The sequence below is a fragment of the Emydura macquarii genome, unplaced genomic scaffold (assembly GCF_026122565.2).
Source record: "Emydura macquarii macquarii isolate MOO-44397 ecotype Brisbane River unplaced genomic scaffold, CSIRO-AGI_Emac_v2 contig_820, whole genome shotgun sequence".
In the NCBI taxonomy this organism is placed as follows: domain Eukaryota; kingdom Metazoa; phylum Chordata; order Testudines; family Chelidae; genus Emydura; species Emydura macquarii.
Window position 1 is genome coordinate 1631457 of NW_027130957.1, and position 25182 is coordinate 1656638.

Consider the following 25182-nt stretch of genomic DNA (forward strand, 5'->3'; position numbering starts at 1 on the left):
TTCCACGTACATTTCAGGGGTTGGGAGCATGAGCAGGAATAGATTCCAGAATTATAAAGGCAGTCATATAAGTACATTCTTTAAGCCAATGCCAGCATTCGAGAGTTGATATCTTTGTGCCACGCTGTAGCAATGAGCACAACTGCCTTAAGCGCCTCTGAGCTGGGAGTCACTCACAATTGTTAAGTCAGATGATGCCCAATCTATCACCAAAATAAAGAAACCACACAGAAGCCAGCAAAAAAGGCTTAGTAACATTTAATAGCATCTCAGAAGACAAGAGTGGTTATAAAGTTGCTTTTTGGCAGGAAAACAAAATGCTCTTGGTCCAAGTTGCAGAAAGCCAGCTCAAAAAGGAAAGATAGGAAGGCTGGAGCAACAGCAATTATAGAACAGTTCCTGAGCCCTTCCCAAGTGAGTTTTCACATCATCAGCACAGGAATGTGTTTATGTGACCTCACCACCCACTGAGAGCATCTTTCCTACAGCAAGCTCTGCATTCTGCTGAAGTAGTTTGAGACACACACAAGTAACCCTCCCTCACTCTGGATGAGAGAAAAACCCTACCCTTGTACAGTGCTTCTGCATTGAGTTTAAACAACAAACAGCCCTCAGCTGCCAGCAATTCTGTGGTCGGAATGAAAGAGGACGTGCAAGCAGCAGTGTTCACGTGGAACCGCAACTGGTGATAGAACGCAAGAGGGAGCACACAACGCCACGCCCTTCCCTTCTAAAGCACAAGCCTCGTTCAGAGAAGAGGAACTCGGGCATAATCATGGTTTCCAACGGCCTTACTTCAGATGATTTTTCTTTCTATAGAGGCACTGGAAGCTGCATTGCAAACAAGGCCGTTCGAAGGAACGTGCAATGATATCAGAGCTGTTTTGGAGCCCTATCAGACAGTACAGGGGTTAGGCAGGAAGAAATGACAGGCAGCTGCAAAGGAGAGGTTTTTGGTCATGGGTTTCCCTGTGGCAGAAGATAAATCATGATGCCGGGATGGCACTGAGCGCCTGGGAGTTAAGGTGATGAGTGAGGAGGTTGGTTGGGAATGCAGAGTTAAAGTCCAGGATGGGAAAGGAATAATCAGGCTAACTTCAGGAACTCCTGCAGGGTATTCTGTTCCACAGCTTCCACAAACAACTCATAGTCCTGCAGGCAGAAAATGTAACAAAAAGAGCTCAGAACAGGGAAGGGAACAAAACTAGGGGCACGCAGCTCAGCCTTGGATCCCTGCTCCACAGGAGCCAGGTACACAGACAGAACCAGTGCTGAGAGGGAGAAAGTCACAGCACAGTTGCCTTTCCCTTCAGGTTCAGGGCAAGCAAATATAGTGGTCTCAACTCAGTACCCAGTGGAATCAGTTTCACCTCACAAACTCATGTGTAATTTGTTGCCCAAAACAAATGCACTGGCAGTTTTCAGGCATGAGCATTGCAAACAGAGGTTCAATGACCGAGTGGTATGCAAAAGGCTTCCACAAAGCAACGTAAGATTTAGCAACATCTCCCACATTACGCCAGGTCCCCCTGTGAGGGCCTCACAATGCGGTTTGTTAGCCTTCACTCATGCTCCATGTGCACTTTAAAGACAAGGTCTTGTAGCGCCCTGTCCATACACCTCTTTCCAGAGAAAGCCTCTTGAACAACATCTGGATTTAAATGCACTTCATTTGCACACCTCAGGCTGGGAGATCAAGGTCAGTATCAACCCCCGGGGTTCTGAGGTCCCTCGCCCATCCACCTGGATTCTGAGCCTTACCCCACAGTAATGGTCGCCGTTGAATATCTGGGGTGGAATGGCTTTGGGATTGCCTGACCTGGCCCTCATTTCCTCCCGCAGGGCATTATCCTGAGAGATATCCACCAGTTCATACTTGATATTTTTCCCATCCAGGATCCTGGTCACTTCACCCTGCTGGGACTTGATCTGAAACACAGAGTGGGGGGGCAGGTTACACTTTTCCCTGTGTTTGAATTTAGGATTCAGCCACTGTCAGGCTAAAGGGCTGGAGATTTTATAAGTTTACACAAACCAGGTGTGTGCAGAAGAGTGAGGCAGGGCAGGACTTGCTAAGCAGCCACTCCTTACAGGCAAAGGACTGAATCACAACTGGCTATGGACCAAGCCCCACAGGGAATAGGGTGTGTAGGGAAGAAATCAATCAGGGCTGGATAGGGATAGGGAAGACTGAATCCCCTGGGGAGGGGAAAGGATCCCACCGGGATCTAGACACACCCGCCCATGGCGGATTAGTGCATGAGTTTGGGAGAAGACGACAATCACGCTTGTATCTGGGAGATGGACCCAGCCCCACAGGGAGTTCGGGTGTACAATGGGGAGCGCGGCGATCACAGCAGGATGTGGGAGGGGGAGTTAAGGTGTATCATGGGGGGTGGGCGGGTGCAGGATCTGGGAGATGGACCCAGCCACTGGATTTACAATTGGGGGGCGGTGCAGAGATCACAGCAGGATCGAAGAGGGGGGCTGGGTGTGCAATGGGGGGTGCGGAGATCACAGGGAAGGGGGTTAGGGTGTATAAGTAGGGAGGTGCGGAGATCACGGGGGTGGGGGGAGGGTGTATAACTGGGGGGGGGTGCGGAGGGGGGGGGGTGTCTAAGGGGGGCGGTCAGGGCGGGATGAGGGTCCCGGCCCCACAGAACAAAAGCCAGAAGCTGCCGCAGCCCCGCCCCGCGGTGCGAGCCCGTCTGCGGCGGGGTGGGGCGGGGTCGGGTCGGGGGAGGCGGTGCCGGGCCGGGCCGCCCGCTGCTGCCGGCCTCGCTCACCTCCCTGGAGCCGGTCACCGAGGTGCTGTAGACCTTGAGGCCGGACATGGTGCTGGACTCGCGGCCGCTCCCTGCCCGAGGTTCCGCTCCGCTCCGCTCCGCCGCCGGAAGCTGCCGCCCCGCCCCGCGCCCCGCCCCGCATGTGACCGCGGGGACCAATGGGGCCGGCGCGGGAGGCGGAGCCGCGGGGGCCCGGGGCCGAGCTGCTCCGGCGGGCGGGCGGCCCCGGCACTGGCCGGGCTCCCGGTGCACGCACGGACCGGCCCCGCGGGGCCCGTCTCCAGGCGAGCAAAGGGGCGGCCGCGGCTCCCCGCTTCCCCGGGCCACCTGGCCTGCCGCAGAGCAGCCCGGCCGGGCAGCGGCTCCGGGGCTGAGGTCGGCTCCATGCGCCTGGTTCCCGGGGCCACAGCCACGGGCCCTCCTGCTCCGTAAACAGCCGCGCGAGGGGAGGTTTAAACACGTGCGCGAACGGAGGGGCTGCAGCGTGCTCGGCCCCTGCCGGCCGCCTTCGGGCTGGACTCAGTGCAGCAGGAGCTGGCTCCGACTGGCTGCAGGGGACAAAGCAAGCCCTGGGTCATCCCGTGCGACCGACCCTTTCCTGAGACATGGACTCCTAGAAATGAGGGGCTGGCAGAGGTCATCCAGCCTGATCCATCCCCCGCCGCCAGGACCAGGCCTGCCTAGACCCTCCCTGCCAGGCGTCTGTGCCCCTGTTCTTCAAAACCTCCAGTGATGGGCATCCCCCAGCCCGCACGGGTGATAACCTGGCCCAGTCCTTAACTAGCCCGTTGAGAGATTTTCTAATATTTAATCTCAATCTCCCTTGGTGACGATTAACCTGATTCCTTGTCCTGTCTTCATAGGGAGCCATTGATCACCCTCCTCTTTGTAACAGCCCCTAACATATTTGAAGACTTACCAGGTTGCTCTTGAGTCTTCTTTGCTCATGACTAAACAGGCCCAGTTTTTTTTAACCTGGCCTCATCAATCAGGTGCCTTTTATAATTTTTGTTGCTCTCCTCTGGACTTCCTCCTGTTTGTCCCCATCTCTCTTAAAGTGCAGCAGGACAGCTAACTCCCCTGTCTAACATACAACACTCCTCTTACTACACCCCAGAATGATATTTGCCCTTTTTGTAACAGTAACATAGTATTAGCTCATTCAGAACCACCAGCTAGTCACTTATTCCCCATTTCTGGTTGTGGGGTTGATTTTTCCTTTCTAAGCAACATGCTCTGCACTTCCTTGAATTTTATCTTGTTGAATCCAGACCAATTCTCCAATATGCCAAGGTCATTTTGAATTCCTGTCCTCCAAAAGTGCTTGCAACTTGGCATCATCCACAAATTGTGTAAATATATTCTCTACTCCATTATCCACATCATTACTGAAGTGGACAAGCACCTGAACATGAGCTCCCAGGGCTAATGTAATTCTTGGGTGCGTAAACAAGAAATGAATAAGGGCAGGGAGGTGATGTTGCCTCTGTTTAGAGCCATCGTGAGGTAGATACTAAAATACTGCATCTAGGTCCGGTGTCCCTGGTTTAGAAAGGATGTTGAAAAATTGGAGAGGGCACAGAGAAGAGCCACAAAAATGATTCAAGGGCTGACAAAAATGCCTTCTACTTGACACAAGGTCAAGCTGTTTCGCTTCACAGTGAGATGGGGCTTGATTATGATGTGTAAGTACCTTTAAGGGGAGAAAATAGCGGTATCCAAGGGTTCTTTAATCTGTCAGGGAAAGGCAGACCAAGAACCAATGATTGTAAACTGAAGCTAGAAAATTCAAATTAGAAATTAGGCACAATTTTTTTTAACTGTGAAGTTGATTAACCATTGGAACAAACTCCCCCAGGAAAGGATGGATGCTCCTTCTCTTGAATTCTTCAGATCCAGAGTGGATGCCATTCTAGAAGATATTTTAGTCAAACACATTGTTACTGGGCTCCCTACCAAGGTAACTGGATGAAATTCTATAGTGTGTTATAGAAGAAAGCAGACTACATGATCTAGTGTTTCCTTCTGAAGGTATGAAACCCTTTTACCAGCACCTACACCTTTCTCAAGGTTTCCCCTCCAGGTGAGTATTTGGTGCAGTAGTTGCTTACATCAAGATTAACTGACCGTAAAAGCCTCCTTATAGAGAGGCAGACAGCACCAAATTATGCAGCAAGTCTATGCAGAATTTCATGAAAAAACTTCTTTTCTGTGCAAAATCAATACAAATCCTTAGAGCTGCTTAAATATAGATGGCCCCAGTGATCAGCACACTAAACACAACAGCAGCAATTGCTCAATGACTTCATCTTTTTGTTATAATAGTTACTCATTTTACAATTTTGCAGTCAAAGTGAACAAGTGCAAAGGATTACGTCAGTTCAGTACACGTCATTTCATTAATGGTGACTTACTCATCACTCTGGTAGTTAAGTCTGACCACAGAAAGGTTAAAAAAATTGACCTTCAACTATTTTCGTCAGCTTTCTGTGAACAAGTCATTTGTAAGAAAACAAGGTGCATTTTGGGGGAAGCATATCAAAGTAGTGATCTGCGTCTTTTCAAATACCATTCACAGACTATTCAGACAATTAAATACCCCATGCCCCAGAAAAATCATTCAGCAGTCTTCTCTATAGCACCTCTCCATGTAAATTGAGTATATCATTAATATTTAAAATGTTTCAAATATTGATCAGTTCAATAGAAGTCATCAAAATTATCTGCATAAACAGCAGAGTTTATTAAAGCAAATGTGTTGTCATTCTAGATCCAAAGCTGCTGGGATAACATACAACACCAGGAACCATTTTATAGGTTTCCATAAACTTGGTCAAACAGAGAGCTGGCATTCTGTGATGGAAGTTGGGAAATAAAAAAAGAAAGGAGGTGGAGCTATTCTAGCCCCAGATAAGAGTTCTCCAGATTCCATTAAAGTGCACCAAGCCATATTGCTGCTGTATGAATGTAGAGTAACACTAGAGACACTAGCTGCTTTAACTAAGGCTTGGTCTACACGACTGAACTCCGGTTTAGACAGTGCAGTGTTGATGGGAGGGCTTGTCTGCTCAACAGAGCTCTCTCCTCTCAGGAAGGTGAAGTACCTACGCCGATGGGAAAAGCTCTCCCTTCGGCGTATGCAGCGTCTTCGCTAAGCGCTACAGTGGCACAGCTGCACTGTAACTGTAGTATTCTTTCAAGTAGTTGATAAGCACTCTAGTAACGTGCACCTTTACTGCTCTTTAGAAAGCCATAAAGCCACTCAGAGCAGCACAGCTAGGCCTTGTATGTTTGCATACAGCTAATAAACATGGTTATTTGGGAGCCAGTTGTTCCCAAGTAGTGTCTTCCTAATAGTTTTTGTTGTGCAATGAGTAAAGGACACAACTCTAATCAGAACACATTTTTATAGCCAACAAATTTAGCCATTTTTTCCTGTTCTTAATTCATCTAACACCACAAAGTTCCTATAGATTTCTTCGTGTGAAGCTATTGTATAATTTCTGTGGAAACATTGCAGTTGGATTTGCAACAACTTGGCTGAATATTGCTTTGTGTTTTTTACATGCAATGTTGTATGTTTTCTAACGAGGAAAACAGAATAAAAATTGGTGTAATATATGTCAGACCAGAAACAAAGGGTCACACCTCTGTGAGTGGCGTTATCTTCATAAAACAAGTCACAGGATGAGTCACTTCGGGTGAACTTCTCACCTACAGCCAGTCACAACCCAGCTCTTTATCAAAGCACCAATTACACCTCCACCCCACTTCCACAATGCAACAGCAGCATATTGCGCAAAAAGGAAGCTGTTTGGCCATTGTGGGCACGGGTCACTTGGTGACCCGAGACTTATTTGGTCACATACAGTCAGTCAAAATCCAGCTCGTTGATTACTTAAAGCAATTACTAATTTAAATTTGTATCACATCAAAACATTAGTCTGATGCAATTTCAAAAAAATTAATCTCACCCTGATGTATTTTTAAGTAATTTTGTCCTTCAAATATGCAGCTGGGAGCCTCAGGGAACCTGGAATAAGGAACCAACTTGTGCCTTGTGCCGAGATCACCACTCTCCCCAAATCCCTGTAACCTCCTCTGCTATCAGCCATCCCCAATGCTTGTCAAGGAAAAGTATCCCAGAGAGCAACAATGCATGACCTAGCCCATGGGAGGCAGAGGCCCCAAGTGTCAGCTTCCTGTTGTGATCGTTCAACCATGCTCCTTTTAAATTGTACACTGTTCTGGCCTCATGCCTCACCCCACATGAAGGCAGTAGGTATCCTGCTATCACCTTGCAGGAAAGCTACTGGCGCACACATCTGAGCACTCTCAGATATGCCATTGCCTAGCTCAGAGTGCCAGAGAAAGGAGGTAGCAAGAGCTGCAGTACTTTAAAGGAAAAACACTAGCAGTTGCAATCAAACGCAGCCCTCCTGGAGGCATGTAATTAAAAGAGGCACAGTTCTGTGCTCAGTCTGAGCTGCTATTTGAATCTTAAATACTGCCTGGTCAGTTTGTACTTTCCCTATACAGACAGAGTGAGAACTGCTGAATAGTCTTCTGCAATTCCTGATTACAGTGGATGTGTTACATTAGATCATGGTTAGACTTTTAATTCTGCTTTCCATTGCCCTCAACTTTCTTCATAGCCCCACATCCAAGGCTTTATTGTAAACTGTAGCTTGAATTTGTAACTGTGCATTGAAGAGTCCTTAGTCTGGAGTCACCATTGATTGGCAGTGAACCTCCAGCTGATGTCAGTAGAGCACCTGTAGCTGCAAATGGAGTAACACACTGATGAAGCAGAATATGGGGCTTGACTGAAGTCACAGTTTATGGCAGTGAAGGAAGTGCTTTCCATCTGACAAAGCACAAGTCTAATTAGGAACATTGCAGTGTTGTAAAATCCTATCAAATTCCTTGTCCCCCTGCCACTCATTCGAGAAGATAAGCCATGAACTGAATTGCTCTGCACAACTGGAGCTTTATTTTATAATCAAAATACTCAGTACAAACAATTGCGTAAGACAAATATGCATATAAATATACCTGTGCTTAACTGTACAAGGAAACACCAGACATAGCAGAAGTCAACTGTTTAAACACATACTGCATAAGCAATGAGAAACAAAGATACATGGTTATTTTGGATAATAAATGTGTCTTGGGCGCTCTGTGAAGAGCCACCAAAGCTGGTGGATACCTGCTACAACCACAGTTATTAAAGGAACAATGTATCTTAAGAATTTCTTTTTAATACAAACCTTTGCAAAAGAATTAAAATAAACATTCGTCTCTCACAGGCACAGGAATATGTTACCTGAGTGCCATGCCATGTAGGAGTCTATCACCTCTTTCCGCAAGGACAGAAATGCAGCACCGTGCTCCTTATCAGCTTAAATTCATGAGGATTTGATTTCTTAAGACCTAGACTTTGTTTTTGTACCCTCTGGGGGTGCAGCTGGGGCCATGCAGATATCTACCTCATTGCAAATCACATTTCCCCTCTTTCTCCCTGCATGTTTTTTGTGGATATAAATGGAAAGGTGGGTTGCGGTTGCTTTAAAATTCAGGCTCTAAATGCAGGTTCCCCAGCCGGTTAAACAACATGGTCAAGCAGTTTCCAGTTGCCCAGCAACTTTCACATTTGGTGCTGCTGGCCCTGTCATGCTGATGGCAGCTCCCAATAGTCAGGGCAATTGACTTCAAGAACTTGTCTTGGCCCACCATCTAAGTAACTCAGCAAAGGAGCAAGCTGGAGGCAACCCTAGTGAAGGGATAGAGATGAGGTGAATAAAAGCAATGACCCAAGTTACACAAGCAGGCATCACACCAGATTCTCCAGAAGAGAGAGTAGCTAGGTGACAGGGAATACACCAGCTCATAAGCCAACCATCAGATACTTCTTGTGGTGGCGAAGTTTCAAAAACAGATTGTATATGGTCTTAATGAAGCCTGACAAAATAGCACTAAGAACAGCATGTTCACTGACTGTGAATCATCCCCAAAAGAAGGATGCAAACCTTCAACAGCCTAATGTTAACACGTTTCAGCAGGGTTTTCCTTACCAAATTAACTTCTTAGCATCTGAACCAAGGGTAAAATGACAGTCAGCAGGTTTCATTATTAGCCCCATGGTTGCTTTTCTAACTAAGCAGATATTTAGTACTTCAGAGTCAACCATAAGATTGAGAGCTGACAAAATGGAAAAGAATTTTCATTTGCTTATTTTGGCATCAGATTAAGGATGTATCTTCACTGCAATCACAGGGTGTGGTTGCAGTTTGCATACATGTCTCCGAGCAAGCTTTAATCGAGCTAGTTCAGGAACTGGAGCAGTAAAGCTGCGGTAGTGCAGGCTGTACAAGTGCACCCAGAATCCTGGATAATTACTTGCAGGTCGAGCGCACTCTGCTGCAAGTTCAATGCTTTGGTACTGAGCTAGCTTTAATCTAGCAATTATGTCTACATGAGCTGCAATTGCACCGTGACTGCATTGTAGACATAAGGGGGCCACCACCCTGCAGGACTTTGGGGGAAAACCCTGTTCGGTTCCCAGACAGCACCTACACTGATGATACCCCATGTAATGATTGTGAATGTAGTGTAACTTCTCCCACTGAACATCTAGAGGGAGGCACCAAGGGTTTTGTGCAAAAACACCGTTGCAGGCATACAAAGGCTCTCTGCTGCATCCAGTGAGCTGTCCTTCCAGGCAGAGTATGTATATCCCAGCTGGATTGGCTTACGGCTTAAAAGACAGCTAGGAGAAAGACCAGTTCCCCACCCCACCAGCAGATGCATTAGAGATGAAGTTGAGTAGGCATGACATTTCTATAGAGGATTAAGGCACTTTGGTGGCAATGCACTGGCTGCTCTAAAGTCTGAATCAGTACCACATTCAGAATATTGTTAAAGGGGATAAAATCCTAAGGCACCCAGGGGTAAAGTCATCAAGACTAGCAGTTTCCGAACCCTATTTTAGCATCACCATTTTGTTTCCAGCCTTTTGGCTACTGAAAGACTTCAGTTGCCTATACCGGAGCAATACAGACCTGGTTACCTGATGACTGCACACTTTCCAAGCCAGAACCATGCGCATGGATGTTGCAGATAAGCCTGTAACACTGTACTTCTAGGTACAATTAAACAGTGCTACTGATGTAGCAGCTTGTCCATGAACTCCACAGATTTCCTCTGAACATTTTTGTGCAATTAGTAAGGCCAGAATATTCAGCAGGAATCTGCTTGGTTTATTACCAGAAAGGAGGGAGGCCATGGCACCCGCTTCCTTTTCATGTCAGTTTGATCCTTGTGTTTCCATGTTCAGTATTTGACATGCCTGGACGATAATTAGTAACTCACCCACAACACGGAATCAGAGACTACACCATATCCAGCGTAACACCTTCCAAAGGATCAAAGCTGCTGCAGAATCTGATGAACACCAAAGACCTTGAATAGTCAATTAGCATCTAAAGGATCTTGGCATCAGAATCCCTGATTTCCTCTTGAGGATAAGCAACTGCATTGCATTCCCAAGCATGGAGATGGTAAGGTGCTTGATAGTTTTTTCCATTACAGGGGCTCTTGAGTTTTAGAGTGTTCATTTCCAGTTGTTCCTATGCTATCCCGAGGAGAGCTTATCCATCATTGTGTGATGCAGTTGTCCCCCATATCCTGTGCATATCTGTCAGATATTGCAGTCCGTAAGTCCTCAACCTCTTTGTGAAGCTGCTTCACCTCCATCAGTTTCTTTGCAAGCACATCTGCATTCAGCAAGTCATCCTTCTCCTTAGCTGAAGATTGCACAGCTGTATAGTTAGAGAATGAAATCACATCAGAAATACAGTTCTGAATGCGAGTCACACATCAGTGAATGATTATCCACAGTACATAGCATTATTTAACAACCAACAGACATTTACAGCGAATTTGAATCCTTAAAGCCTGTAAACCAGAGGTCTGAACAGAACAGCAGAGGACAGAGAAAGGCAGGCTGGGCCCCTTTTCAGTATTCTGAAATGCAGGAGAACATTCTATCGACAGTAAAAATGAACTATTCCATTCCACCCAGTTCATGAACAAAAGGTCCCCCCACACACTCTGAGATCCCATCACTTTAGTTCCTTGTATACGTACAGTGAATGCCCAGGAGCAGGGAAAGGTTGGGATCCTTGCCCTGTGCTCTTTGAGTCACAATGCTGTAGACAGACTGCAAGTCCTGTAGGCAGCTGGCCAGTTCATTGTGTAACTCATGGATGAGATGGACTGTCTCAGAAGGAAGTGGTTGGTTCATCTCTACCTGCCGCAGGTACTCCTGTAGTGTTAAATTCTTCTCAATCAGATCCTGGTTTTGCAGTGAAAGCTGAGCAAACAAAAGTAATGTTAGCTAAGTCTTAACTATGTAATTTCAATGTCAGAGAAGACATCTGACTCTCTAATGGCCCCTCAGCATGGAGCAAGTGTTAGACTGTTGCTTTATTTATATGTTTGGGTATCGTACAGACACTGTTCACTGATTCAGTGATGTTTTATTTCACAGGATTGTTCATAGGATTGTTCATAGTTATATGTTCATAGGATTGCTCATAGTTATATGTCTTCTGGATTCTAACCCAATCAGAACAGTTTAAAGGTCAAATTTTGGGCCTGAACAACACTTGGTTTATTAAATAGGAGCCAGTTTCTCTCAAAAGTGGAGAATATAAAATCAACAGGACAGGAAGTGCTTCATCTCACTATCTCCCTGGCCTCAGCAAGCTGGATAACAATGCAGAGGCTTCCAAGGGATGCCTGAGCTCTCTTTCCCCCTTCTGTTGCCCCAACTTGATGCAGCCTCAATTATCTCTTAGGAGACATACTCAGTACTTGGGTCCCTTTAAGGCAGGGGTGGGGAACGTCCGGCCCGCGGCAGGCCGTATAAGGCCCGCAAAATCATTTGTTCTGGACCTGGCAGCGGCAGCGGGGGGAATTTGGTGGCGGCGTGGTTTCACGGTGGCGGGGTTCCATGGGGGGGGGGGGGGGGGGGCAGTGCCCGCCGCTGAAAACCCTGCTGCCGTTTGTCCCTTTTCGGCGGAAGGGGGACTTCGGCAGCGGGCACTGCCCCCCCCCCCACGGAACCCCGCCGCCTCCGTGAAACCGCACTGCCGCCGAATTCTCCCCCGCCGCCAGGGCCACCATCAGGCCCTTGACATAAAAAAGGTTCCTCACCCCCGCTTTAAGGTATCAGGTGGAATTCAACCTTTTGGCTTATGAAGCTCTGGTATGTAGCTGTGGTGAATCAGACTTCTTTACTGCACCCTGCTGGGCAAGTCAGAAACTACCATCACAATCCACACAATTGGGAGTTAGTGAGACAAGCTGCTTCACAGGCACCACGCAGCCAGATCTTAAGCATTATAAAAGCAACAAGTGGGTGAAGAGATGGATGAAAAAGAAAAATGATGGTTCCAGAACAGAGACAAGGGAACCCCTTTTTAGTGCACTGTCAAGGCTGCTAGCAGATTCTGACGAGATGCAGTGAAGGAGGAACCAGCAACTGCACATTAAAACCCTGCTACAAGACAGTTCATTGTTCATTCAGCCACTGTGTTCCTACCCAATCTCCAATTCTGACCTCTTTCATGGCAGTGCGTAGCTGCTGCAGTGAGTTTTCTCTCCGCATTGCCTCCTCCCTCAGAGCCTGACTTGTTCCCTCTTCCTGAGCCACCTGTTCTTCGAGGCTCTGGAACAGACCATGGAAGAGAAGTTAGTCCAACATATCTTATAATTGATGCTCCAGAGTTTCCAGTCCTTCAGCATTCAGACCTCTCACCTTTATCTGTAACGACAACTGCTCCATCTTCTTCTGCTGTTTGTCCACAATCTGAAATCAAAAGCAGACACATCTAAGAGCTGAACAGGCCCAAACTCACTCAGTAATAGCACTTGGGATTCTTCCTTAGATCTAACAGCTACAAATCTGTTTTCATCACTTTAAATTATAGCCTGGTTGTTTCTAAAGTGCTTTGAAATCCCCAGTTGGAAAATACCATTAGGAATAGCAATTATGTACTGAGACTGGACAGGTTGCATTCTTGTGGTTTTCCCCCTCTCGTACCTGCTTCCTTGCCTGGATTCTTCAGTTTCTTCTCACTATGAAGTTGAAGTGATTACTACAGAATGGTATAGTTGCCATACCAAGAACAGATATCAAGCCTTCAAGGCTTGGCATGCTGAGAACTGCTGGCTTAGGGCATTGTATAAGTGCATGATAAGAGTTAGGGGAAGAAATTTAACATTTAGTTTTAATGCCTGATGTGGGACAGTGGAAGGAAAGGAAAGAATTCGAGTTAGCGTGGGGTAATTTCACCCATGTCCAAGTTGTATATTCAGAGTTACCTTCCTGAGGCAATCACAGTCTTTCTGCAGAGAATCATTTTCTGGTTTCTGTTTCTCCACCTCCTGGACAGGTGACCCTCTGCCTGCACTCTTCACACACTGCTGCATCCTATCCTGCAAGCTGAGATAAACGGTTCATCAAATGAACTGGCAGATATAAGAAATTTCAACATAATTTGGCAGTATTCTCTTTTAAAAGCGACAATAAGAGAAACTGAAATCCTCTGCCATAGAACAGATACAGAAGGGAAAAGCTTTTCCTTACACTGCCCTATCAATGTTCCTCCATGTGACTTGGAGGGCTACCTCTAAGGAATAGAGGGGGGAGTTCAGCCCCCATAACCTATCCAACCCCTGCGCTCTTTGCAGAGGCTGTCACAATGAGTCATTAAATTGTAGCATGTGTGATATAGACACATATCCAAAAGGATCTGGTCCAAGTCCAGAAGCTCCAGTAGCCTACGTTAAATATGAACAAAGGGACCTGGAGCAGAAAGGCTTCATGCATTTCCCTGAGCCATCCCTCCATTTTGGAACCACCACAAGTTACATTTGAGCACAATATCCAGAGACTCAATACAAGTCCAGTTTTTAACTACACTGCAATGGAAAGATGCACTCTAGTCTATCCCACTTTTCTGTTCTCAGTATTCAGTAGTAGGCAGAGGTCAGGCTCACCTCCATCTTTGGGGATTTACCTGTGTACAGTGGAAAGCAGCTCCAATTCTTTGCATTTTTGTGTGTCTAGCTGCATCTTCTGCTCCCTGCAGGCAGCACGGACATCTCCAAGTTCTCTTTCTAGCACCGTCACTGTTTCCTGCAGAGCAGAACTCTTCAGTTCTGATTCCTTTAACTGGAACAGAGGACATCAGTCAGCACTAACAAGTCTAGAGATTCTTTGCCATATGCCACACTAGGGCTACATTAGTAATTGACAGGGATTTTTACTATCAATGTGCCAATTTACAGCAGTATCTCAGAACATTTCTCTGTCAGAAGGACAGATTGCAATTCTACTCAGCCCAGTGTCGGTAGAATTATTGGCAGCAGTAAATTGTGGCATCCAAGCCAATGCCTCAAAGTCAACAGTAACCAGGAGATGTCATTTTACCTGCTGACTTTGCTTCTGATGATCCTCTAGTGTTGGCAGATCAGCCAGGTAGCGCTCCAGGGTCTCAATTCTCTGCTGTCTCTCCCGGTTTTGCTCAGACTCCTTTTGGCATTTCTTTTTCAGACTATTAATGTGTTTGTCTCTTCCCTTTATCTGCACACAGAGACATTTGAAGGATTGGTTTTGCTTATTTTATATTTTCCATGTGTGTGTGTGTGTGTCTCTCTCTCTCCAGCTTATCTATTTAAGAATTTATGCACCAACCATCACCAAGATATCAAATTGCCTCATCTCAGTAGCTTTTCTTTTCACTGTTATCTGAAAGTGAACTTCATCCATTTGAAGTTATATGCTAGTTATCTGGTCAGCATATGAGGTCCTAAGCCACCTTCTCTGTAACTGCAGGTTTTATTGCTGGTGAACTCAAGCAAGGAGCAATTTCTGTACTCTAACAAAGAAAAGACGAGCAAATACTTTTGGAATTTAAAAGTCATCAAGTGCCGCACACAACACACAAGCCCTCAGACTCTTAGCAAGTTACCAATAAGGTTCTTAGTGTGTGGGTGCTCCTGTTTTATAACTGAGCTCTCTTCAAATCATCATCAGAACATGAGAAAATGCCGCTTTGTCTGAACAAACCTCTAATGCACAGCTTAGGAAAGCTTACCACCTTAGGCCAGCCCAATAGTTTTCCTAAACCCCTTCTTCATGAATTGCAGATTTACATACCATTTGTTTTTAGAACTGTAAAAATAGGATCACTGCATTTACAGGGAACAAGGACAAACAAGACTGAGAGCAAGAGAAGAGAGCCTCCAAATGGAGTGCTCTTGCCAGTACAAGGCAAGAATGGAACAGGCACTTCTATGAAGCATGTGATATTTATACTCCAGAATGCACAAGAAAAGCAAGTAACAATTTAACCTTAAGACACAACATTTTATTAATTAAGCCAAGAATCACTCCTCATTGAATAAATATTTCAGCATGTTTAAGTGCCATGAGTATAATCCATATGATACTGAAGTGTGGATCCATAAGTCAGACATTACCTCAAGCAGGGGAAAGAATTTTATGCCAAGAGAGGAAGTCCAAACTATTTCTTGTACTAACCCTTAAATTCTCCTTCACAATGAAGCCTTAAATGTAATTGATTACTAATGATGAACTGCTAATTATAATTGAGTGGGTCCATGCAGGTCACTTAGCCTTTCTTTGCCTCAGTTCTCTGCCTCCCCACAGCCCACACACACCAATCAGTAAAGTAGTATCTATTTTACATAGCAGATTGTAAGGGTTAATTGATTAGTGTTTGTACAGTGCATGAAAATCTTTGGACACAAGGTACTACAGAAGTGCCAAGTATTTTAGGAGAACATGACAAGCATAGAAAAGTGATGATACAGTGATACATATTGAAGAGAATTAAGGGGCAAAAGAAAGGCCATTTCAGATATTTTACTTTGCTTCTTTTCGAAAGGAAGTTGCCCACAACTACAGCCTGATAGTGGCTGAGGTTTCTCTATGGTTGGGGGCTGCAAGAGAAGAAAGCTGCCCCAATGGCTCCACACAACAGGTGGTGGTATCAGGAATGACAGCTTTGGCTAATGCCAGTCACTGTACCCATTCTCCCCTTGTAAAAAAAATAAGGCATCACCACAGTTCTAAAGCAGCAACAGGCATACCCTCTCTTCTTGTCGCTTCAATTCCTCTACATGCTTCTGCACTGTTTCCTTCATCGTCTCCCGAATCAGCTTCGCATCTACCTCGGAAGCAGCTAGCTTCTTCTCCAATTCAATCTTTTCCTTACTGAGGGATTCAGTCTTCTCAGTAAACTGTGCTCGCAGGAACGTGTTCTCCCGCTGCAGTTCCTGCCAACAAAGACACCCAGGCAAACAGCATAAAGGCTCCTATTGTCCACTAAACCCACCTGTTCAACACAGCAGACACTATTCTCCAGAACAGCAGTTCTAACTCTGATGTATTATCCACCCTACACAGTTCCCAAATATTGTTACGGTACCTCTTATGTACCTGCAATATCAGGTGGCACACTGCCTGGCTGGTGCTGTTAGCCACCTGCATCAATAGCATGACCACTGCAGTTTGTTCAGAAATCTAAAGCACTAAATTTTAAGAGCCACAGAAAAACCCATAGCTACCAGCAGACACACCAGAAATGGACTTTTACCTTGCTCACCCCTCCTATGAAGAAAGACCTGGCTGAAACAAGCACATAGTATGCACTAAACCCACTGGATGCAATCATCAACTGATTTCTTGCTATTCCTACTTACCTGCATTCTCAACATGCAAATATCTCCATACGGGGCAGAACAGCTAAGAAGAGCACTGTGAACTTGCAGCTCACTTTCACGCACCTTCTGCTCCAACTGGGAGATGTGCTGCCTCTGTCTGCAAAAAATCAGATCAGACAATACATGCTTCTCAAACCTCTCTCTTATTTGTTGCTCTAGCTGAGAGGACAATGTACTCTGCCAGCTATGTAAACCCAGTACAGTCAAATCACACAACTTCTCAGTCAGTGCCCTAAATCATGATGAAAAAAAGACAACTACATATCTTAAAAATGCCCTGCAAAGGATTGGTAATCGGGATTGTGTCTGTCTTTGCTTTTTTAAAGACGACTTGAGAGCGTTTCTGTAAAAAACATACTTGTTTTTCGCATTAAAAATTCAAGTCTCATCTGTCTTGGAAGTCTCTATGGTGACCGAGAATTTACTGGTGAAATTGCAGATGTCAGAAGAGTCAAGTTGAGAAAATGACCCCAGGGGGTAGAAATTTTTAGTCTAAACGTTTAATACTTCATTTTTGTTAACACCTAGCATCAATAGTCAATAAGCACTTTGGAGAAAAGATAGATTTGTTAAAGACTCACCAGCCCAAAATAAACATCCCTGAGATCCCAAAGACATTCTCCAGCAAAACTAGGAACAGCAGACTTGACATTCCAAATGTGTCTCATGTAAACAAACAGGAGAATACATTTTAAAAGCTCTTAGCTCTTTTTTCTCCATCACAAAGCAGGAAAAAAGCACAAACCCAGTTTTAAAAACTCCTTTGCAAGTCTTCTAAATTAGCCAAGACTGCTAAGGAATCACCTGTCTGACTTTCTCATTATTTGCTTCCATGGGAATCACTCTGAAATCTCATGGAAGAAAAGGACATTTCTGCAAATGTTTTCTTACAATTATACGTTATTTGTTAGTTTCAATAAAAACCCACAGGATACAACACATTTGGGTTTTTTTCTTATTGCTTTATCCTGAAATACCTCCTACCTGTCAATGAGGATCTCTTTGTCCTTAAGTAGTTTCTCGTTGGTGTTCAGAATACTGATCCATTGGGCTGGATCAGTTGAGTGCAGTGACGTAGCGTACATTGAAGGTTGGTGGCAAGCAGCTCCATTTTGTAACTGAAAAAGAGAAAGTAAGGAGGAGAGGGTTAGGTTTCACAGAAGGTAACTGCAACATTGCTGGGGCTATTTTGCACATAGTGTGCTCATCTGCATGCCAGTACACAGAAGGTTCATCTAGTACAGAGCTATTTCAGCCCATGTCTGGCTCTGGGAAAGAGTAATTTTGGCTGAGCTTAGGCAGTGAGTTTATTGAATAATTTTAGACCACCGTGCTGTGTCACTGGAAGCCATTAATTTCTAGTATTGCTATCCACTAAACAAACCTGCTCCCCTCCAGTGAGCGATTGATATTTTCATAAAAATCCACCTAAAATTGTTTCATAAGTCTATGAAGTGAGGTTAATCTGCTAGTTGAAATACTGATTACCGTCATTCTGTCTGCATACATTTCCCCTCTGGTTCCACTGGATAGGGTAAATCCCACCTGATTTCAACTATTGTGTCACATTGTGTGTAATGGTACATGGCTGCTGCACTTCAGTGATGTGAGGAATGACACGTCTATGTAGTACGTAGATAGTTTTGGGATCATTTGTATAAAAAGGGACAATAGAAGCACAAAACATTCCCACCTCACTACATTGGTCAGAAACTGTGGTTACATTATGTTTAACTCCAAGAGAGAGGTGGAGAAGAAAGGAGAAAGCAATTTCAAATAGTTAAAAAAAAAAAAAAAAAAAAAAAAGATCTTTTTCTACCTGCATCTGTTCTACTTGCAACCGTATGTTGTCCAGCTGCTGCCTCCAAGCACTGAGTTCACAGACCCTCTGATTTGGATGCAAAGCACAAGGTTCCTGCCTCCATCCCTGAGACTGAGGCGGCACTGGTTTTGAAAAGACGTTATTATGCTGAAATCCTAATGGCATCTGTCTGCTCCCAGTGGACCAAGTCCCATTTTGTGGCTCACAGGCTCCAGTTGCTCCTGTTGCTGGTTTAGTCTCTGGCAGCACTTTGTAAGGCTCCTTTCCTCTGTAAGTGGCAACCAAGTTTGGATCTTGGACCTTGTGGTGAGGGTCAGTATACAACGTATCCAGCAAAACAGATTGATTAAGAGTGGGCTCAATGGCAGGAGTGTCAAATTTTCGAGTGTCTTCTGCTCTCATAGGATCAGAAATGGGAAACCAGGACTGCTCAAAACCATTTTCCCCAGAAGTCCCGTAGAGATGTAAGAGATCCATGGACAGTATTTGAGATGATTTCACAGCATTAAGATCTCCATTTCTTGTCAGCCCTACATTTTCAGTGGAAGATCCTGGTACAGCTGGTTTTGATGAAAGTGGTGCATTCTGCAGACAGCTTGGCTCACCTGTTGAGTAGAGCTTGGAGGGTGAGGTACCCAATGTAGAAGGCATAACATGGGCTGTAGGGATGGTCACCTGAGTTTTGATGGGCTGAAACGAGGAACTGCTACTGGAATTGCAAAATTCTAGGGAAAGAATTTCTGAGAGTTAGAATTAAAGCACCATTTTTCAACTACCAGACAATCACTATCTTTTCCTATGCTACTAGGAACATTTCTTACAGTCGAGGGGAGATCATATACAGTAGCAGTACAAGGGCAAACTGGCACATTTGCTCTTTCCTTTATTAAAAGTTCCATGAGCCCCATGATATTTGCCTGCCACAGTAAACTGCAAAAGGGCAACATCTGCTGTCATTCATCCTAGATCATTAACCCTTTGTTTTGACATTAAAATTATTTAATAAAAACTTACTGATAAACTTATCTTTTTAGTCAGTTATAAATGAATCCTGAAATTGAGTAAAAAGGTTGAAATTTACCCAAGAATTGAAAATTGAGACCTTGATTACATTCTGCTCATCCCACAGCACAGTGACTCTGCACTGTAACCAAAGCAATAGTAGCCTCTGCTAAGCCTATGATAAGCTGCAAGCGTAGCTGAACACACACCACACAGCAACTGACCTTAGAACTCCCCTGGAACACAGCAACAAAACTAGTCTTTCCTAGAAATAAAAGTAATGGCTCTGTCCCACAGCCACAGGAAATGCGACAGAGCAGAGCACACAAGAGCATGGATCTGTTCTGTCGCACGGCCACCAAACCTGAGTACATGGAAGTCTGAAGTTATTCTTAGTAACTCTCAGGTTTCAATGCAGCAACAACAGGAGCACAACTGGGCAACACTGAAGAGGCTTCTGTTCTAATGTATTGATTTTCCCTCTTTCCCATTATTCGGTCACCAATTTCAGGTTTCCTCAGGCTAGCCTGTTTTCTCAATGCATTGTCTTAAGCCCATCCCCATGTGCTATTTCCCCAATCCAGTTTTAGGACAGTGAGCTCACATTCCCACATGTTTTTAACATCAAAGTTTCTATGAGAAGAAATGAAGGTCACAACTTTAAAGTAACTGGAATGAGGAACTATGCAGGACCATGTCAAATGTCTCAAGCTACATAAAAAGTGTTAATATGAAGGAACATCACCTCTCAAAATTAATGAATAGTGTGGGGAGGTGAGGAAATCTCTGCAGATATCAGCTCAGTCTAGGATCCCTCAAAGAGGAAACACCCCTCCAAATAGAAAAGAATACACTTTTTAAACAGACTGAGGGGAGTCAGTGCTGATTTCTTCTCTCAAATCCCCTAAATTTATATTCCAGCATCATGATCAGGAGCTATTGAATTCTATTCACTAGCAATGGAATCCACTAGCAATGAATCAGTCCCTTAAAAAGCATCGGAATGGCCACCACACAGTTAGTGGCGTTTATAAGAAGTGCACTGATTTTAAAAGTCAAAACATGATTCTAATAACTATGAGCATTGCAAGCTCAATTTGAGCTCTCTGGAGCAGGGACATTGCCTTGATGGATGGATGTGGTGCTACCTACCCAAAACAATACCCCACTCTGAGTGCAACTGGAAATTTCTGTGCACTGAGAAAAACTAGATGGGGAATCTCAAGGTGCAGGCAAACAACACTTTGAAAAAATTCTTTAAGAACACCTTGATTTTGAATCTTGGGTTAGAAAATATGGTACGTTTCAAATGGTACAAGACACCTGGGAAAGAATGGGAAAGCAAACAAAAAGTATTCCTTCTAAAGAGCAATACAAGTAAACCCTCCTCATTTGTGACTGAAAGGAGCTTCTAGTTAATGAGCAGTGTCCTATGCAATCCTCACTACTGCCTCAGACCATGCAAACACAAGAGTTTGTCTCATCTAGCACAAGTAGGGTGCAGTTTCCTACATTGATGTAGGGTGCATTAAATGCATACAACTAAAAGAGCCAAAATGATGCTGTGGAAGTGTAGAAGCCTGAATTCAAACAGAAGAACAAGTAATGGATCCAAACATAGTTCTAAGTCAATGACAACGGTTTCTCTCTCTTGCTGAAAAGCAAATACATGATTACTGCCTTGTTTGATATTAGTGTCAGTTCCCTATGCTCTTGAAGTCATGGCCTTCCTGGGAAGCCTTGTGCTGCAACTTAAAATTAACAATCCTGTGATTAGGACTGAATGCAATATAAAAATGACCCTGTAGAATGCATATCACTACACAATTAAAATGGCCAAGTCTAGATATCATTGGGAACTATTACACAAAAATTTTCTTGTTCTGTTTGCAGCTCAAGTCAATTCAGATAGCTAAGAGCCAAAATATACCAAGCTATATCCATTTTAATAAACTGACCATAATTCAGACAAAATACAGATAATGAGGAATATCCAGACAAATAGTTCTATTTGGCATATTGTGAAGAGTGAGATCCTCGAACACTCACCACTGGAAAGTATATTAATATGAAGCAGAGGCTGAAGGTCAACAGCTCAAGGTGCTCAGAATCCTTGTGCATCTTTAAGATTCTTATATATCTACCTCTTTCAAAAGTCATTTTAATTGACAAACTTGTAACTACAGCTGAAGTTAGAAATTATAATGTGTTTTGGCTAATCACCTTTGAAGCTTTAGATAAGACAAGTGTCTTAACCAATATGTATTTGTTTACATTTTAGATTATAAAACTAATGGATAAGTATGAAAGTGTAAAATATTCTCACAATATTATCACTACAGAATCTGTCCTCTTCCTCTCAGTTTCATATGCTAGGGATGTTTCTGTATTGGGGGGTTCTTGAGGCTTGGTTTATATTGTAAAAAGAACTAGAAAAAATTCTGCAGTTTTACTGTAAGGGATCAGACATTCAGACTCACCCTCTGTGCTGTCTGAGCAGGAGGTCCTGATTGCTGTATCCCCACTGTCAGCCATACCTGTACAATGACCAAAGCGACTCTGGAACTTTACAGACAGAGTTGGGGTTTTCCAGTCGGTCTCTGAAGAATAATTCTTTCGACCTGTATTGGAGTCTGAAAAAGGGTCACACTGTGGGTATTTATATTCTTCAGAGTACTACCTACCACTATTATACAGAGAAAACTGTAGAACCTATACTGAGGGGAAAATATCCCCAGCTTGTTCCACCTGCTCAGAGATATTTGCCAGTGAAGAAAGAAGACAAAGGTAATAAATGAACAAGATCACTTCACAGCTGATTGCAAAGAAATAAGGTTTCAGATTCATTTATAGAACACAAGAGACTTATTAAACCCATCCTTGCCCTGCTGGGGCGAAAGGAGGAAGTATTAGAAATTAGTTTTACCAAAATGACCAAGAAGCCAATTTAATTTATCAAATGAAATTTGAACTTTTGGTTACAAAATCATTTTTCCACTTTGATTCAAACTCATTTAAAAATAAAATAAAAATGACTCTCTTCAGAATCATTAGCAAGTCAATTTCTTGAGAATCAGCATTAAGCTGTATTCACACATTTCTGTACTGTGTGAATTGTTCTTTGTTTGATTCCTCTGAAAAACTGCTGCTTGAGAAATCTTTTCCCTTATGAAAAGTGTTCTAGCAGCAGGCACAGAGGACCTAAACCAAGTCAGAAAGAGATGGAAGGACATTGCTATGGAAGATAAGAGTGCAATGCACATCTCGCTGGTATCACTAAGCATGTGATCTGACAGCAGAGTTTGCCTACAGAAGTACAGAGATAACAATGGTGATGGTATAGATGCATTGCAATATTATCCTGTTATGAACTCCCCTTCCGCTGGATTTCAAGAGGTTGGTATATGTGTAAATGATGATCTGTCCCTGGACACTCATGCAATTGTTTTGCAGGCACAGGATATTAACAGATCATATAAATGTTTTCAGATTTTATTTTTCATAACAAGGCTTTTAGTAAATAAGCCACCTCGTGGGTTTCATAAGGAATCTCCTAACAGGATATGGCAGGAGTGTGGGCTTTTAAGAAAAAACAATTCAAACCTGTTGGACTGGTCTGCTGGAACCTCAGGTCTGGGCATTTCTCAAGGGTGGCCATCACAGATATTCCAGTCAACTATAAGATTAAAGAAATAGAACCATAATTTAAACCAGTATAAGCCAATCCATTTTTGCCACTGGCCAAGCAAGAAGCATACCAAGCCTGCACTGAAATAAATATACTACAACTACTCTTCATTAAAAGAAACATTTCTCTTTAATACCACATTTCACATTTAATTAGCATCTCCCTCCCAGGGCAGCTCTACTTTTCCACTATAGAACAGCAGTTAACACTTCAAGAAGTGCAGTTATTCTGGATTACCCTCATTTCTCAGAAATTGAAAACATTCTGGTTTATAACACTCTTAAAGTGATCAGCATAAAACCTGGCCACATTATACCATCTTAGTTATTTATAGGGCATCAGTCACCATAGTATCTAGGCATTCACTCTACATCTATAATTATTCAAAGTTTCCTTTTACTTGGCCAGTTTATTCCTGCCCTCTGAAGATTGACTGACTGGGTTTCTGGGTGTAAAGTAATCATAAGTGATGTTACACCATCAGCTATGATCATAGCTCTACCCAAAGGCTTGGTTAACTTTATTGTATATGAGACCATCTCAAAACACATGAATTTCCTGCCCCAAAGATATGACTATAATATCTAGCACTTGCAATCTTCTCCACTGTCAAGTTCAAGCTCTCACTTCCTTCAATCCCATGAAACACTATTATCAGTCCTTGCAGGCCCCAGTTTAATGAAGTAAAGGTTGCCATCCAAAGTCCTCATGGAAAGTATTTCTATTTTGAAACCAAAGAGCTAAGGATTTGGCACCAGTCACATGGTCAGACAGTAGGGAATGCAATGAGATATGCGGCAAAGGAAAGAGAAGTGGAGTTCCATTCTGAGCACAGAGAAACAAAACTGTTTAGCTCAGGTTAATGGACTTCCTGTTTTGATGATGGTTGTTTTTTTTAACTACAGCCCAGTTTAAACAGAAAGATACGCAACTGATTGAAATTAGATGCCTGCAGCAGCAGTCAGGCATAGCAGCAACTAGCCAAAGCAGAGCAGGCCACGCATAATGCTGCTGCAGAGTGCAGGAGACATGAAGTGATGGAAATAGGCTTAAAATCCCTAAAAATGTCTCGTCCCGTCCCCTCCCCTCCACTGGGACAGCATGGCTGCTGCTGCTGCTGCTTTAAACCACCAGCCCCTGTATCTCCCAATGAGAGCTATTGCTTCGCACGGGCAAGAATCAAGCTAAGCAGATTCAGACCAGGGCTTCAGCGCAACCCATGGTTCACATGAGAGAGGAACTGGGGAGGGATGGGCAGAGCTGGGAGTGCAGGGAACCGGCAGGAGGGAGCCGCTGCGGGGAAGGGCTGGCGGGGGGTGCCCCGGTACGCGAAGGCAGGGCGGGTGTTATGAACTCACCGGAGGGGCAGGGGGTCCCGGGAAGGGTGTCTGGAGGGACAGGACCCGAGGGGCCTGTGCGCACGTGGGGGAGGGGAGGGATGGGTCGGAGGGTTGGGGGGGGGAGGGGTATGTAGCCCGTGTCGAGGGAGGGGTTAATCGCTGGAGGCGGCGGCTGGGATCGGGGCTCCAGCAGCCGGGGGTATATCTAGGTCAGCGCCAGGCGGCGGGTGAGGGCGGTCCCCGTGTCGGGCTGTGCCCCCAGGGCGAGGAATGGCGGCAGGGCCCGCGGGAGGCCAGTAGCGGGGGACCGGGTAAGGACGGAGAGGGGGAGGGGAGTTACCCGGAGGGTGGGGGGAGGGTGAGACACGGTTTACACACCCCCCCCCTCACCTGGCGCCAGTCCGGCTCGAGCTCCTCCTCCGAGTCGTTAGTGCCTCGCGCACTAGTCGGCGCCGTGACCGTTACAGCCGGGGGGCGGGGCGGTGCCACGATAGCTAGCCACGCCCCCACGCCGACGAGCCAATCCGGAGCGTCGAGTCCGCCCCGTGCCCCTCCGCCATTGGCCCGCAGGAACCACTCGCCGCCCGAGACACGGAGCGTCTCCCGCCCCGCCGGGGGGCGCTGAACAACGGCAGCGCATCGGGGAAGAACTGTCTACCGCAGCGACCCGTCAGAGAAGGAGGCGGGGCCTAGGGCTGCCGCCCCAGTGCCCCTCCCCCTTTCCAA

The 25182-nt window shown here is 44.9% G+C and overlaps 2 protein-coding genes across 4 annotated transcripts; both read right to left on the reverse strand.

Moving 5' to 3' along the window:
• Window positions 1-242: 242 nt before the first annotated feature.
• Window positions 243-2913, reverse strand: SH3BGRL3 (SH3 domain binding glutamate rich protein like 3). The gene is made up of 3 exons (XM_067543338.1): window positions 2787-2913; window positions 1762-1929; window positions 243-1152 (listed from the first exon to the last, which is right to left on the reverse strand). Exons 1-3 carry the CDS (start codon window positions 2832-2834, stop codon window positions 1087-1089), a joined length of 282 nt encoding a protein of 93 aa, XP_067399439.1. The 5' UTR covers window positions 2835-2913; the 3' UTR covers window positions 243-1086.
• A 4843-nt stretch (window positions 2914-7756) lies between these two features.
• CEP85 (centrosomal protein 85) lies at window positions 7757-24899 on the reverse strand. Of its 3 annotated transcripts, none has more exons than XM_067543339.1 (14): window positions 24847-24899; window positions 23032-23104; window positions 21909-22061; window positions 18424-19151; window positions 17589-17722; window positions 16584-16701; window positions 15972-16157; window positions 14287-14439; window positions 13874-14028; window positions 13176-13296; window positions 12610-12660; window positions 12412-12519; window positions 10935-11160; window positions 7757-10606 (listed from the first exon to the last, which is right to left on the reverse strand). In XM_067543339.1, exons 2-14 carry the CDS (start codon window positions 23084-23086, stop codon window positions 10443-10445), a joined length of 2352 nt encoding a protein of 783 aa, XP_067399440.1. In that variant the 5' UTR covers window positions 23087-23104; window positions 24847-24899; the 3' UTR covers window positions 7757-10442. The 3 variants fall into 3 exon arrangements, with proteins under 3 accessions (XP_067399440.1, XP_067399441.1, XP_067399442.1); XM_067543340.1 differs by lacking the exon at window positions 24847-24899 and adding an exon at window positions 24475-24552; XM_067543341.1 differs by lacking the exons at window positions 21909-22061; window positions 23032-23104; window positions 24847-24899 and adding an exon at window positions 19653-19751.
• Between the last annotated feature and the right edge of the window lie 283 nt (window positions 24900-25182).

Coding starts and splice junctions, on each gene's coding strand:
- SH3BGRL3 (XM_067543338.1), bottom strand. CDS start 2,834: ATGTCCGGCCTCAAGGTCTACAGCACCTCGGTGACCGGCTCCAGGGAG. Junction 1,930..2,786: donor CGGTGACCGGCTCCAGGGAG/GTGAGCGAGGCC, acceptor TCTGTGTTTCAG/ATCAAGTCCCAGCAGGGTGA. Junction 1,153..1,761: donor ACGGCGACCATTACTGTGGG/GTAAGGCTCAGA, acceptor TTCTGCCTGCAG/GACTATGAGTTGTTTGTGGA.
- CEP85 (XM_067543339.1), bottom strand. CDS start 23,086: ATGGCCACCCTTGAGAAATGCCCAGACCTGAGGTTCCAGCAGACCAGT. Junction 14,029..14,286: donor ATCAGAAGCAAAGTCAGCAG/GTAAAATGACAT, acceptor CCTCTGTTCCAG/TTAAAGGAATCAGAACTGAA. Junction 12,520..12,609: donor AGTTGTCGTTACAGATAAAG/GTGAGAGGTCTG, acceptor GGTCTGTTCCAG/AGCCTCGAAGAACAGGTGGC.